Consider the following 15,571-nt stretch of genomic DNA (forward strand, 5'->3'; position numbering starts at 1 on the left):
CACACAGTAATGAGTACATGGAGTTTACACTAATCTGAAACCCAAAGCCAAGCTTAGCCTTTCTAGAGAGCACTCTAGTCTGTACGACCATTATGCTCAGCGGCATTATCCTTACATTGTATTTGCATGGTGCTTTTTATGGTTTGAGAAGAGGGACAGTGCAAGCACTTAGAAGCAATCTTACGACAAGTATCTGATTTCTCAGTGGAGTCACGTAATATTGTTTCTGAACAGATGTGAACATGCTGAGACGAGGAAAAAAATGACTCAACAGGAGCGACAAAAGCCACATCAGGAAAACAGCTCCAGACATTACCTTCATCAATATATAATAATTCAAGATTGGAAAGATGATAGATATGAGCCAGACAGATGAACAGAGCATTAAGCAGCACATATACCACATGTTTTGTTCTGGGTCAAAGAAATGTAATGAGAGGTAAAACGATAATCTCAATAGATGCGGTTCCAGATGACAGTATTAATACAAACAAGCATGTTTGGCTACCTAAAATATGACTTTGTCCTGGCTGCTCCGGTCAAATTTGTTGTGTGTAAAATAAAGGTGGATACAAAATATTCTGGGCACTGGGACCGGGCCAGTGATTCAATTGCTCCAAGTACACATTTGAGCAAGGCCAAGTTCGGTACACAGATATTCAAGACATAATGATTTAAACTGCAGCCAATGTCTTTGTATTAGGCGATAGCAGTCATTACATAACAGAGCACTCAGACACGCACTCCTTCACAGGTTTGGCAGGCAGACAAGCCACTAGACATAAAGAAAAAAAACTTGTGCATCTGTCTACAGCAGAGAACCCAGCAGCTAATGCATATACACTAGGGATGTAACGATTCACTCAACTCACGATTCGATTCGATACACGATTTTGATTCGATTCACGATTCTTTTTTTTTTACAAAATGAGATTTAAGACAAATTATAAATTAAACGTGTCCTTTTATTATTGCTTGGACAAAATACTGTACGTTTCTTTGTGAAATTGAAATATAACACTATAAATTATATACTAATATAGCACTTGTAAATTATTGCTCTTTTGTTGGTTTTTATTGCTTCTATTGTCCTCATTTGTTAGTCGCTTTGGACAAAAGTGTTTGCTAAATAATACAATTTAAATATAATGTAAATGTAAATAACAAAACAAAATTTTAAAACAAGCCCCAAATAAAATAAATAACACAAATAAAATAAATCTCTACATATAAACAAAATAAGGCTTTGTCTGTGCGCTTTCCATTTAAAATTTGAGGCAACCACTGCATTTTAATCACGATCCAAACAAAGATGCTGCATACATGCAACATGAGCAGTTTTTAATCTAAATTACATGGTATCATTTCGAAATTTGAAGCAAAAACAGAATGGTTTGACTTCAGTTTTGTGAAACTATGCATAAAAAACATCTGCATGAAACAGAAACGGCAACAGCTGAATGAGACGCAGATTCAGTCTCTGCCAGCAGGTGGCGCTTAAAGCGTTTCCATGGTTTTCGTTGTAAACAAAGCAGCGCTGCACTTATGAACTTTAATATGCATTATACAGAGGCAAGAGGAAAAGAAAAAATACCATGGAAAAACAGTAAGTTCCCCTCAGACATACATTCATATAAACTCCTATCCCTAATTGAATCGCGATTTGTTTAGCATCTCAACTGATTTGAATAGTCACATATTTAAATCGATTTTCAACCAGCTCGCGGTTAATCGTTACATCCCTAATATACACACTTTAAATGAGTGTTAGATGTCTTCAAAGGTCAGTCAAAATGTAAAAATAGGGCAAGTGAGCATGCACTATTAAATGTCCAGTACTGGCAAACTAATAAATAAAAAAATAAAAATAAAAATCTATTGATATACGACATGATATTCTGATATATCATCCATCCCTATTTTCTAACGATGTTTGCTAGGTCTGGAAGCAACAGAATCCCAGACAGTTCTGGGGGGTAGTAGTCAATAATCTGACTTTGTTTTAATGCACATTTAAGCATTTGTTCAGTAAATATATACACAGCATAGTTTATGCGCATGTCTCACAAAACACACAAGATATTAACCTCAAATGATTGTATATGAGTATTTATATATTTATCTTGGCAGTTCCATCCAGCATTGTTATAAACATTTGTGGATTGAGACCCAGCGTTTGAAGCCAGGTTTTACTCAGCATAACTACAGCATTGAAATGTTGACTAAGATATAATTTCCAATTAGGATGTACAATTTGAGATGCCATAATGAAGAACTACACTGCTGTTATATAAAAAAAGCACTTCAAGTAATCAAGTTGTGTTGTTTCTAAAAGTACGACCCCGTGTATTGCAGAGGAGGTTTTGAACAACTTGATGACAAGCCTGTGAAGATGCATTTGCAGCGTAAACCTACCAAATCTGGCTTTTTTTTGTGCAGAATGCCTCCCAGACAAGCCATGCAAGTTACATTTGCAGATGTACACGAGGGATTTAAATATCATCTGGTTCCCAGGCAACCACAACAATAATGAAAACTATATGTAAATGCAGGACACAAAACCAAGTAATTTTCTCTAGAGAAATCTGGGACAGAGGTTCTTCCGCTAAAGAGCTGCTCAGTAAATCTAGCCCTAAAAACATACAGGCAGTCAGACTGCCAGAGCCTCTGGCTTATTTGCAGTGGCCCATTCGTCACTGAGTGTCCAGTTTTGCCAACTCGCTAATAGGACACCATCCTCAAAGTAATTGGGCTTTTTTTTCTCCAGCATTTTAGTGTAGATCTGGAGATGTACATTTTAATTTTGCCATGGCAAGAGCTATATTATTTTCTCTTGAGGCTTTGGTGTCTGTTTTGTCAGGATATTAGAGATCTTTAAAATGGATAATTCTTAACATGTTGCCAGCATTCTCCTGATGACAGATAGTCAGCTCCAATCCATATAACCCATCTCAGCCTACTCTTCAGCTATGCAGCAAAAGCAGCAGCGGAGAAATCAGTGGCAGGTGGTCATTAGCACGTCACTGAAGAATGACAAATGGTTTAGCCATGGTGTTCAAGCATCATACTTTTTACTAAAATTACACATTTTTCAAGATCGTTCTCTGCTGCTCAAACACACAGATAAGCTGAAAGCATCTGATCATAAAGGGTGTAAATACACCCTCAAACTGCATGCTAAATGGCAAGATATTCTCAGTCTGCTATAAGCAAAACATTTTTCTTGTATCCGCCATCTTTTTCCTCAGCAAACAAATGTTGCACATTGGAAGACAGGGACCCTGACTTGACAAACGACTTGCGACAAGCTTCCATCCACTGCAACAGTGGCCAAGGGCCAAGGGAAATGGGATTAAATTATCCATCCAAATTAAAAGAGCATATCTGTCTTGTCCCTGCTAACAGCTGTTAGCATTTATCTCCCACATGTGTCCGTGCCAGTCATTCATTTTATAATCTGGGTTTATCAGACTGACTAGGCCGAAGTGGGGCAGTGGGGACCAAGGAGTGGCGCCCAGGCGCTAATTGCCACACTGTGCTTGAGAACATCTATGTGTGCATGTGTGTGTTCAGAGGAGCCCACCGTTTTGGCAAAAAAGGGCGAGGTTGAAGTGTAAGAGGGGGTAGGGAGAGATGACACAGGTGCAGAAACAGGGAAAAAGGAGGGCTATTACACAGCGGGAGAGTCTGCAAAAAGTCACTCCATCACAGACCGCTGATTAAAATTTCATAGGAGGGGGCTCCTATGAAAATAAAACACTGGTGGAAAAAAAAGTTAAAAATAAATGTGCCAATTTCCTAGAAATATACTCTTTGTATTCATGTTGGTTTAATATGGTTAAAAAAAACATTGTATTTTCAAGAAAAGTTTCAGTTATATTTTTCTAAGAAAGTCATGTTATGTAACCAAGTAAAATAAAAAAAACACTCATAATAAAAGAGGTCTATTCATTAATCATTACATGAATGAATAGAATTTTTTAATGAATAAATATTGTATTTTCAAGAAAAGTTTCAGTTCAATTTTTCTAAGAAAGTCATGTTATGTAACCAAGTAAAATAAAAAAAACACTCATAATAAAAGAGGTCTATTCATAAATCATTACATGAATGAATAGAATTTTTTAATGAATAAATATTGTATTTTCAAGAAAAGTTTCAGTTCAATTTTTCTAAGAAAGTCATGTTATGTAACCAAGTAAAATAAAAAAAACACTCATAATAAAAGAGGTCTATTCATAAATCATTACATGAATGAATAGAATTTTTTAATTAAAAAATAGGACAAAAAAACAGGGTTACGTCATTGACCCATTTCACATTGTTTTCTCTCCTTGTGCTTATTGGTAAGTAGCATACAAATGCATTTCCGCAGGCGCAGGGTGCTATTGCTAGCCACATGGATTGTTTGTTGCAGTTTAGTGAGAGTGACGGGTTGTGGGAAGGCTAGGGCTACGATTTCAGATGCAATCGTGTCTAAATCATTACATGAATGAATAGAATTTTTAAATTAAAAAATAGGACAAAAAAACAGGGTTACGTCATTGACCCATTTCACATTGTTTTCTCTCCTTGTGCTTATTGGTAAGTAGCATACAAATGCATTTCCGCAGGCGCAGGGTGCTATTGCTAGCCACATGGATTGTTTGTTGCAGTTTAGTGAGAGTGACGGGTTGTGGGAAGGCTAGGGCTACGATTTCAGATGCAATCGTGTCTCGGCAGACTCCTAACAAGTTGCTGACATCTCTTTTTTGAAAGTAAGGTTGCAATGGAAGCGACCGCTTATTGACTGCGCTTGCTTTGATGGAGAGAATCATGAGCGAGATCAAAAGGAGGTGCGGTTGCTGCTCATGATCGTACCACACTGATGTTTACCTTTCACATAAGAGCTCTTCTATTGGTTATTAACTGCTTTACTGAGGCTTTTTTTCATGCTTTTGTTGGGCCTTTTGTTAGGAGGTCTGCTTGTAAGAGACTGTAGTTCATATGGCCACTTATCAATTGGCCATCCGCAACATGCACACTGAGATCCGCAGTAAATTACAAACTGTGCACAGCCCCATGCTGTAACTGTATTGTCTAAATGTCAGGAGTCCCAGAGCGGGGGTGCACGGGGAAGGGAAGATGACAGTAGATGAAGTGAAGAGATTCAAGCTTCACTCTAGTGTGTGTGTGTGTTTGACAGCTGTTTTCTTCCACACTCACTTCCCCCTCCCTGGACCCCTGTCAGCCTCCCCACCATTACTCACCCCAACACTCCAACCCCAGGACAGCAGTGACAGCTCCCTTCCCTGAGCTCAGCCAGCGAGGTGCAGGAACCAAACAGAGAGAGCGGTTGAAAAGGTGTGCGAGATCCGTGAAATCCTATCCATGAAGGTGAGGGCCTCAGATGACTCTGATGTCCACCCTGCTGTGATGATGGTTTATATGTCATCGGGACAGATAGGATATGCCTCCGATAGCAAATTTGCAGGCGGCTCGGTATCTCTCTCGGTGCTTAGATCCTGGAGGGAGGTCCTTATGGGCTGTAGAGTTTCGAAACACTTCTTGAGGTTGATGGTGAGTTCGTGTCACTTGTCACAAGTTGTCTCCAAGGGGTCCTGGGTAATTGTTGTGTCATTACGGAGGTAATCGTGCAGGAGCCATAGCGGATCCCTAAAAAAATTCTTGAAATAATATAGATAAATGAACATGGTGTGCAAACAGGCCAAAAGTCCTTCAATACATGAAGGATGCATATTCAGTCTTACAAGGGAATGTTATGGTCGTAAAAGAGCTAATGGCCATGGTGGAATCACAGCACCCTGGGAAATTGTTATGAACACTGCAGGGTATGGAATGATGGCATATTTCATCACCAGATCATTGACAATGCCTTTGCTCTACTGAACAAAACATTGCCAGAGTTGAGTACAGGTTTTGCAGGAAGGAACAACTGGCCTGTTCATTTTTGTGCATGGTATAAAATCTTTAACATACATCAAAGGACCATTTTCTTGGGTTCCTTTTAACTATATATGGTTCTTGTGCTGACTAGGGTTTAAGAAAAAAAAATGTATTGATGTTACGTTATAGGTCATTCAGATCAGCATATTGGTGGAAATAGAGGAAAAGTGAAGCTCTCCTGGGTTCTTTAAAACATCAGTACATGGTTGGAACTTACTGTGGTTCTCCTGTTCTTGCTAAAAAAAAAAACATCTTAACCTAGCCACTTTTCAGTTGGTCATCCTAGAGGATCAGCATGGCGACCTGCTAAACCAATTGAACCCCAAATAGTGCAGGCTGGGAAATCAGCTAAGAACATGCTTGCTGGTTTAAAATGTATTTTTCAGTAGGGATGAAACCCTAAAAACCATTTTTGCAGCAGAGCTTCCTACAGTCCTAAAAATGTGTGAAATAAATATATAAATACGGCACTTTTAACTCAAGTGTTGTTCTTAGTCACTACTTCTTACACACATACAAGCACACAGACGCACACATACACACTTAGGCTTCCCATCAGCAAATTAACTGAATAAAGAGCCTCTCTTTGCTGGGTCGTTTGAGTGGCTAATTAGTCATCAGTGCATGCTGTGTAGTGAGAGAGAGAGAGAGGAGTGCAGAAGAGATCGGAGAGGTAGAACTTCAAACGACATCTCATGAAAGCCAAAATGCTTAGTTAAAACCTATTTGTATGAGAGAAAATTAATCATAATTTCAACCACAAAAATAGAGAGGGTGTGGAAAAAAAAACTGTTTTGTTAGATGCGGGTGAAGATATATACACATTAGTTTAGATAATGTGCCGACTATTATCCAAGCAGGGAGCGGAGACAGCGAGAGGAACTGACTCTAAGATTGGCGATAATTCCCCCTTTGTGTCTAACTTGGACTGCATCCACAATTGCTAATAACAGTTTTGCGATTCTCCCCCTCGCCTCTCTCTGCCCGCTCTTTGTCTGACATTGCCTCTTAGCGCTGCCTGTGAACCCCCTGGCACTGCATGTATAATGTATGGAGCTCAGTGCGCACAATATAAGCAGGGTATGAAGGGGCTTTCTACACTAGCAGCTAGTACAGAAGAGTTGATTCACCTCATCTACATTTTCTTTTCTTTTTTTTCTTTTTTATGTGGTTGCACAGATGCATGCGAAAATATAGTGTGCTTATGCCAAGTTCTTTCAATTTTCAATGGCATGTTGCTTTAAGTTGCATGACATAGAGAATTTATCCGTATGCTGCTCTGTGCTTATCAATGCAGGTTGGGTATGTCCTCAGAGCCTCTATTAAAGTAATAAGGCCTACAAAATGCACAAGAATGGAATAATTCCAGAGGTGCATGATCTCTCGCAGTTGCTAAAATTCCTGCTTGCTAAAACATGGCTAAAAAAGCTTCAGAGTATAGATAATTCATGCACTTTCCAGGTAGTGCTCAGAATCATAAATGAACGCAGAGCTCACAGGGAGAGCTTGCAGTGGTAAATTGTAGCTGCTGCAGTGGACTGCGTTTCAGTTATTTTAGTCTTTGTTGAAGGCTCTGTCTGTATTGCATAACATGAGTCAAATTGTAGCTATAGTATTAGTGCGTTTTTTTTTTTGGTGTCACCAATGAGGTCAGAGAAAGTGCACAGGAACCATTTGGCTTCAGGTTAATTGAATGGTCAATATTTCACTGCAGCAGTAGCTGTGATGGCATTGCATTAAAATTCATCTGATACTGTTTCTAACACTTCTGTATTAGGTTTTAAACAGCAATCTGTAATTTCAATTTTTTTGATACCAAGGACCCCAAATACGATCCTATTGAGAGGGATTCCCTAAAATATAAAATTAACCTATATATATATTCATGTATAAAAAATTGTATTTACACTTTATTAAAAATATTAAGTGTAATATTGTAAAGCTATCAAAATAAAATAATTGGCTTTTATATTGTCATTGAATTAAAGCTTACTTTACAAAGATAGATTTGTTGTTCTTACTGTTATCTATAAATCTATATCTACAATTAATCTCTTGTAAAATAAGCAATTTTGCTAAAATTGTTAAACATTTCATCGAGTGCACATGAAAAGTGCATTCTTGAATGCATTTTTTTTTCAGACCCCCTAGAGGCCCCCAGACCACAAAACCCCAATGTGTATGCATATTTCAGTTCAGTAAAATTCAGTAAAAAGTGCGGCTTGTCAGCAGACAACAGATGCTAGGCAAAATCTTCTTTTTGGACGATTTATGTAGGTCTGAGGTAAAGGAGATGACAGAATAAGTTAAGATAGGACATGTACAGCGACTGTAATTTACAGCTGACATGAAGTAAAGAGTTGGAAGGTTTACTCTACTGCTGTTTGACTGTCAAAGTGCTTTTACTGCAACACAGTGAATAGAACTCTCTAATATCCAAACTGGCCACTGTGACTGGGGAACAATAATGTTAAACCACTGAAAAAGAAACTGCTGAGTGAGCAGTCAGTGAGCCATGATAGTGCTGTCTTTCTCTTCCGTCCTCCCTCTGTCTGCCAAAGTATTCATCAGAGGAAAAACCAGAGTGAGGGGAAAGGTATCTTAAGTAATAAGACAATAATTTCTTGCTCAAGCACCGTAAGACATGCGCTATGCTACATGGATAAATACTGTTCCCTCAACCACAGCAAAGTGAAATAATTCCACGGATGTTCAGGTTCTCTTCCAGAAAATCTTGCCTCCCAGCTGCACTCCAAAATGTTTCTTTCCAAAAGTCTCTATGTAGCAGATTTAGTCGTTTACACCTTTCCATGGTGTGACCAACTGGACAAATCCCAACTGGAAATGTGTTGACCTGCCACATGTTTCATTTTAGCATGTTCAGCTGTAACCAGCAGTGTTTTTTCAGACGGTTAGCATTCCCTCTATAAACTTCACTGGACTTAAAGAGTATTCTGAGGCTTACTGTCTCATCTTTATGCATTTCTGTTTCTCCTGCAGACATGTCTGGAACTGGAGAGGTACCTACAGACGGAGCCCAAAAGGCTTTCGGAGCTCTTCGATGAGGAGCTCGACTGCCTCCTTACGCCAGCTTTCATGAAGGGAGACAGCGACGAGGACCTGATGGACCCCCTGCTGCCCAGTTTATCCGATGAGCCCAGCCCAGCACCTCTGCTTGTATCCCTACCCAAAAACCTTCATGCCCCAGCCAACACCAAGAATACCGAAGCAGGGCTGAAAGAAGCCAGCGGAGGGGTTAATCCCGCCCAGCTAAACGCAGTCACGTCCCTCACGCCACCTTCCTCTCCGGAATTGGGACGCCATCTTGTCAAGCCTACGCAGACTCTTACCGCCACAGCCGATGGCACGCTCACGCTAAAATTGGTGGCCAAGAAAGTCGGTCTTGGGGCGGCAAAGCTGGTGGCGACACATTCGCTACCCTCGCCACCAAACCGCGGCACACAGAGCGACGGAGAGGGAGCACTGGGAACGGTAGGCGGAGGGGACATTCCGGAGAACAAAAAGAGGGTCCATCGTTGCCAGTTTAATGGATGTAGAAAGGTTTACACAAAAAGCTCCCACCTAAAGGCACACCAGAGGACACATACAGGTGATTAACTGCACCAGTTACATTTGTTTTTTTAGCATTTAGCATCACATGTAGCATTTTTTACTTTCCTGGAGAAAGGTTTCTGGTATACCAAGTCTAACTCTGCATGTAATGAGATGACATTTCAGAGTTTGGAAAATATTCTTTGCCAAGCCTCTGATACTACAGAAGGGTCACAAGAGATCTTGTGAAGCTAACTCGATTTTTGCAGCACAACCCTACAGCAAGGTAGCTGATTTTCTCTCTCCTGCACCTTAAATCTCAGACTAAAATGAACCCAGCCACACCATTCAAAACCTGCCAGTGCAGTCAGTAATTGCAAGATGATTGAAAGACCGATTGAGCTTAATCTCGTTTCCCAGCTAATTCGGGCTTGCACGCTCCGGTGCCGTCATTTCTGCCCTCTCGCTGAACCTGAGAGCATGTTGCACTCTGCCGTGGCCCCGAAACCTACTGTGACAGTGGCCTCAATGCAGCGTATCTGGCCCCTGTGGCCAGCTGTTGACTCGGCAGGTTCCTGTGAGTGCTGGTGATGCTAATCGCTTTTGGGCTGATTCTAGTGTATAGACGGCGCTCTCGCTTTTGAAGATGGGGGGAAATAAGCAGTAGCAGGAAAAAGGGGAAAATAAACCCCTGAAGAGACATTTTGGCTTGCTAACTCATCACATTATGTGTTTATTACAAGACACATTTATTATTTTCATTGGTTTAATCCTGGGTTTTTTTTTGGGGGGGGGGGTCCCTGTTTTACTAAAACAGGGACGCATACATACTACAGGACCCTACACTAATATTTTTAGAAGCACTCGTGACCCTGAAAAGTGAATTAGAATGTTTCTAAATTCTGTAGAAATAAGACATAAATAATAAAAAAAAAATCCAAACTGAATATTTTAAGCTAACTTGAGAGGTAGTAATAAACAAACTGACTGAAATCTTTAACATCTGAACATCTATAGGACACTTAACAAATCAGTAGTTCATGAATGGTCAAATATCAAAATGTATATCTGCTATCAGCACACATTAACCACATTTTATTTTATTGGCAATATCTATACACTGCAATTAACAAATCCTACTTAGGTGAAAGCTTTGCTCATGAATATCAATTACATTATGTAATGTCAGCTTACCTTGTTGGCTGAAAGACAGATGTTGTTAAGCATCCATTTGGTTTTTTTTTGGGGGGGGGGTCCCTGTTTTACTAAAACAGGGACGCATACATACTACAGGACCCTACACTAATATTTTTAGAAGCACTCGTGACCCTGAAAAGTGAATTAGAATGTTTCTAAATTCTGTAGAAATAAGAAAAAATCCAAAAAAAATCCAAACTGAATATTTTAAGCTAACTTGAGAGGTAGTAATAAACAAACTGACTGAAATCTTTAACATCTGAACATCTATAGGACACTTAACAAATCAGTAGTTCATGAATGGTCAAATATCAAAATGTATATCTGCTATCAGCACACATTAACCACATTTTATTTTATTGGCAATATCTATACACTGCAATTAACAAATCCTACTTAGGTGAAAGCTTTGCTCATGAATATCAATTACATTATGTAATGTCAGCTTACCTTGTTGGCTGAAAGACAGATGTTGTTAAGCATCCATTTATCAGCTGGTGAAATAACAAATCCAACAAAGCTCATGACTGGATTTGACTGGATGCTCCCAAATGGTTAAGAACATATGCATGTCCAATTGATTAAACACACTTAAAATTTCACATTAAAATGTATTGTGTTCAAAAACATCTAGATCTGAGAAATGGATGGAGCAGAATGCTGAAATCTTGACATGAAATATTTTATAACAAATCTTATCTTGATGCTGTCTTTAAAAAAAAAAATCCACCACACTCATGCCAAAGAATGCTAAAAAAACAAACAAAAAAAACAACCAAGCTTTCTCTGTTGACTTGGATAGAAATCAAAGCATACTAAAGCACGTAATGTTAAATCAAAGACTATTGAATACCCAAGATGTGTAACTCGTATAGTTTTGAATGGGGAAAAATGCAATGTTCAATATGGCCGCTCAATCGCAGGAAGCCCCGCCTTCTGTATGAAGGAGCTAATCGGTAAAGTCAGCGCGTTACTGCAGCTGCCTTAGAAGTCCTGGTTGCTATAGAAACAGTCAGCGCTTTGAGACATGCGCTCAGGACTGCGCATGCACACTGGCTGATCTAGCCTGAATAATAAGCTTTTTATAACACTATTTGAGCAATATAAACAACATTTATGACACAGTTGATATCAGATTTCTTTGGTGATTTCAAATATGAAATTTAATTGCAAGCTTAGTGAACAGTTTTGTAGAATTTGATGTTTCCCCATTCAAAGAGATAGGAGTTGCACTTGCATGCCCGAGAGGCGTTTCAAAGATGGCCGCCGAGTGACATGACTTGTCTTAAAGGGACTTTGCTAGATACCAATTGAAGTTCCAATATGCCAGATCAATCCCACCTTTCCCCTACCCTCTTTGGGTACTGTTGGGGTTGCCAGGCAACAACATCATGCATATGAAAGCAAGCAATAATTGGTTGGTATTGCGGCGTGTCCATAGGTTGCATACCGACTGGATGGCTCTTGCTCTCTCTCTTCTCTCCTTTTAACTCTCTCTACCTCTCTCGGCTGGTTGCTAGGCGACTCCATCATGCATTCATGACTCTCCAAGTTATAATTGGCCTGTGTTATGGTTGCCGTGGTTGCAGGTCCAAGCCTGCCTCACTGCTGTCAGACAGCAAGAGGGGGAGGAAGGGGGCTACGGCATAAGGAGGGAGTGAGCATGCGGGGGTCTTTGGCCAATTATTGTGAATGTAGTGCGAAACGTTTGCCGTCTCACACCTGCGGCCCCACCACTCTCCAAATGACACAGAGATGCTCTTCCTGCACACTTGTAGCAGTCACAGACACCAGAGCAGACGTGGCGATATTTTCTCAGACTGATTTTATAAATTGAAGGAGCTCAAGGACAGGCAAACATAATAAAATAAACCTCAAGGCACTTTGACCTGCTATTTGTCTGTTCGCGTCTTGCCTGGGAGAGAAAGATGAGATGTCAAAGGCGGCCCGCTGCTTGTTTGCAGTGATCCCAGAGGTGAACTAGTCGAAAAAAGGCCAAGTACACGGTATTATATTTAAAAAATATCTTCTCTCTGTCATCGAAAGTGAAGAAATAAGTCTATGGGAGATGGAAAGTGGAATTGGTCAGACATCTTACTTGGAGTCGTTTTCCTCGTCACCGCTGCCATATCATTCTTTACTTTGTCTTGCATCATAAGAGAATTCCAGGACCAACCGAGCGATGTAGCTGAAAACCCACCGTTATGTCATCCTTTACCTCATCTTGCATCATAAAGCTAAAAACCGAGACGGGATAAATAGATGAACAGACTTTGATTTCATTACAGCAATATGTATGCTCATATCAACTGCATACATTTTTGGGATATGAAATATTGCGAAAGCGAATAACTTCCACTTTCTCCACATCTTATTGGACCATATTTTCCTTACAAAAAAAGGAAAAGGAAAAAGGAAAATAACAGCCTGTAATCATTTCCATTCCTCTCTATGATTTTCTTCGCCAGTATCCAGAGTCAGTCATGGAGGTACAGGCACATCCTTGCCGAAAGACTAGCATAGAACAGGATGAATTTCTATGCTGGTCAAGACTAGTTTAGACTGGTTAGTATGGTCTTTCTAGTAAATTGGTTGAGTAAGATTTTTTTAAGACTTGTCCGGACTGCCAATCCAAGGCCACCATAGCAATCAACTACAAACACCATAGAAATGCCATAGAAACCACTTAGAAAATCTAAGCAACCTCCTAGTAATGCCCGAACAACCACTCATAATGCCCTAGCAACCTACCTACTTTGTCTGACTGACTGTAATAAATCTAACAAATATTTGAAACTTTCAGACAAGGCTTTGTCAAGCCAACATCATGTCTTGAAAAACTTAACCTAAACCTAACAAAACGATTAAAAGTAGCCTACATGCCTAATATCATGTATTTGTATTTAAGAAATAAATTACCAACTTGGTGGTGATCCTAGTTTAGAAGCATGGTCAGCATCAATTTAGTGAAAAACTATTTCCAATTGGGCAACTTCAACATTAATGGAGCTTTACTCTAGTTAGGCAGTTTGGTGCACACATTGTTTGCTGGAGAAGCTGGCAGCTCTTGTGCTGTGAATATGGCATCATTTCCCATTAAGCATCATTAAGACCCCAATTATCATTACCACCTCCAGATCTGAATCAGTGCCATCGACACCCTCCCCATTCCCACCCAGGCCCCGGGCTGAAGCCTGTTCTGTTCCCCAGGAACACTGCAACTGTGCCGGGACCCTCTCTTCGGGTGCTGAAACCCCCCTTCCTCCATCACTCAAGGCCATATTTTAAATCTGAGGCATAAAAGTACGGCATGTGGAACAATTGGTACCTCCTTTCCCATCTGTTTAACTTCATTTGAATTTCAGTGCTCACTGGGAGGGTGGAACACATTTAGCACAAATGGCTTCATTTTGGATACTTGACTTTGGGTTATGAATTCGTTCTGTTATGGTGACTGAGCACATTTAGGCAGCCCCTCTTCAATTTAAGAAAAGATGGAAAATGGCCCTTGATCGAATCAATTTCTGTGTCTGAAAACGATCACCTCCATATATTGCCTGAGAAGGCAGCATTTTTCACATTTCGACGACTGAGAAAGCAGGAGGTTTGGGCTACAGAGATGCGATTGGTCGACTGGGAGATAAAGTAAGCGATCTGATTGGCTGGCTTGGATGTGTGATTGAGAGAAACAGTAATGAATGATGTAGATAATGGAACTGCTGACGGTGCTCACAGTGGCTGCCTCGCTCCAGAGGTGCACCATCTGTGTACAGGTGTGTGTGAATGGTGAAGCAGGGATTAAATGATGTGTGTTTGTGCATGCAGGTGAGAAGCCTTACAAATGCTCCTGGGAAGGTTGTGAATGGCGTTTCGCACGAAGCGATGAACTGACGAGGCACTACCGCAAACACACTGGTGCCAAACCTTTCAAGTGCAACCACTGCGACAGGTAAGAGACACAGTGCAAAAGCTGCAAAGCTAGCTCACAATAAATGTATGCACATATTTAACCCCTTTTAGTTCTTTAACACCCCCACACACACATTTAAGCACACTAGTCCATAGTCCTCAAGCTCCCATAAACAAATTCCTCAAGTTATGAGACCACAAGACTAAAATATCTCCCTTAAAAAGAACCCACTGGCCCCTCCCTTTGCTCTTGTTTCCTTGAATTCTCTCTTATGGCACGCACATAGCAGTACTGCATCGGGCTCATTGGAAGTTAGTGCAGGCCCAGTTCCCTGCTGAATAACTCATTCACAGTCTGGTCCTGTGATACCCATTACCAAATTACTGCGAATATCTCATTCTCACATTCTGTTCCACTTTCCTCCATCCTCCCATTAGTACAGCGTATGCCCACACTGGCTTGAGTGCAGGGAGAAAGAGAAGTTAAAGGCATGGGTGTGCATTCCAAGGTAAGAGAGTTATACAACAGTAATATAAAAGAGCTGGGGAGAGGCACAGGATGAAATGGATGCACGTAGGGCTCTAGAGGAAAGACACAGCATATTTGATTTTTGTTTTTTTGACTGAATACTGAAACATCAGCACACAGTAAGCGGTTTTTGTAGGATGTTATGTAGAATAACTAACCACAATTTTCATACTATTAGAAATGCATTGATATACAAATTCTTGTCAATACAACAAGCCAACAATATTTTTGATGTTATTTTGGATAAATGATAAATTAAATGTATTTTGTCTAAAAAAATTTAAAAAATGAAACCGTAAGTCTTTCGAAATACTTTCAGTATGTACTTTTAACTTTCACCAACAGAGTACTTACTTTGAGTGCATAGAAGTATGCAAATTGGGATGCACACTTCTCATGAATTATTTAAACAATGTTTCCACACATTTTGACCACTGA

The 15,571-nt window shown here is 40.1% G+C and overlaps 1 protein-coding gene across 1 annotated transcript in view; it reads left to right on the forward strand.

The window, feature by feature from the left end:
• LOC107598162 (Krueppel-like factor 7) overlaps positions 1–15,571 on the forward strand; it is a 58,804-nt gene that overhangs the window by 37,363 nt on the left and 5,870 nt on the right. The window contains exons 2-3 of the mRNA XM_016289435.1: positions 8,947–9,556; positions 14,521–14,644. Coding sequence (XP_016144921.1) covers positions 8,947–9,556; positions 14,521–14,644 — 734 coding nt within the window. The remainder of the gene's footprint in view (positions 1–8,946; positions 9,557–14,520; positions 14,645–15,571) is intronic.

Source organism: Sinocyclocheilus grahami, unplaced genomic scaffold (genome assembly GCF_001515645.1).
Source record: "Sinocyclocheilus grahami isolate Dianchi unplaced genomic scaffold, SAMN03320097.WGS_v1.1 scaffold246.1, whole genome shotgun sequence".
Classification (NCBI taxonomy): domain Eukaryota; kingdom Metazoa; phylum Chordata; class Actinopteri; order Cypriniformes; family Cyprinidae; genus Sinocyclocheilus; species Sinocyclocheilus grahami.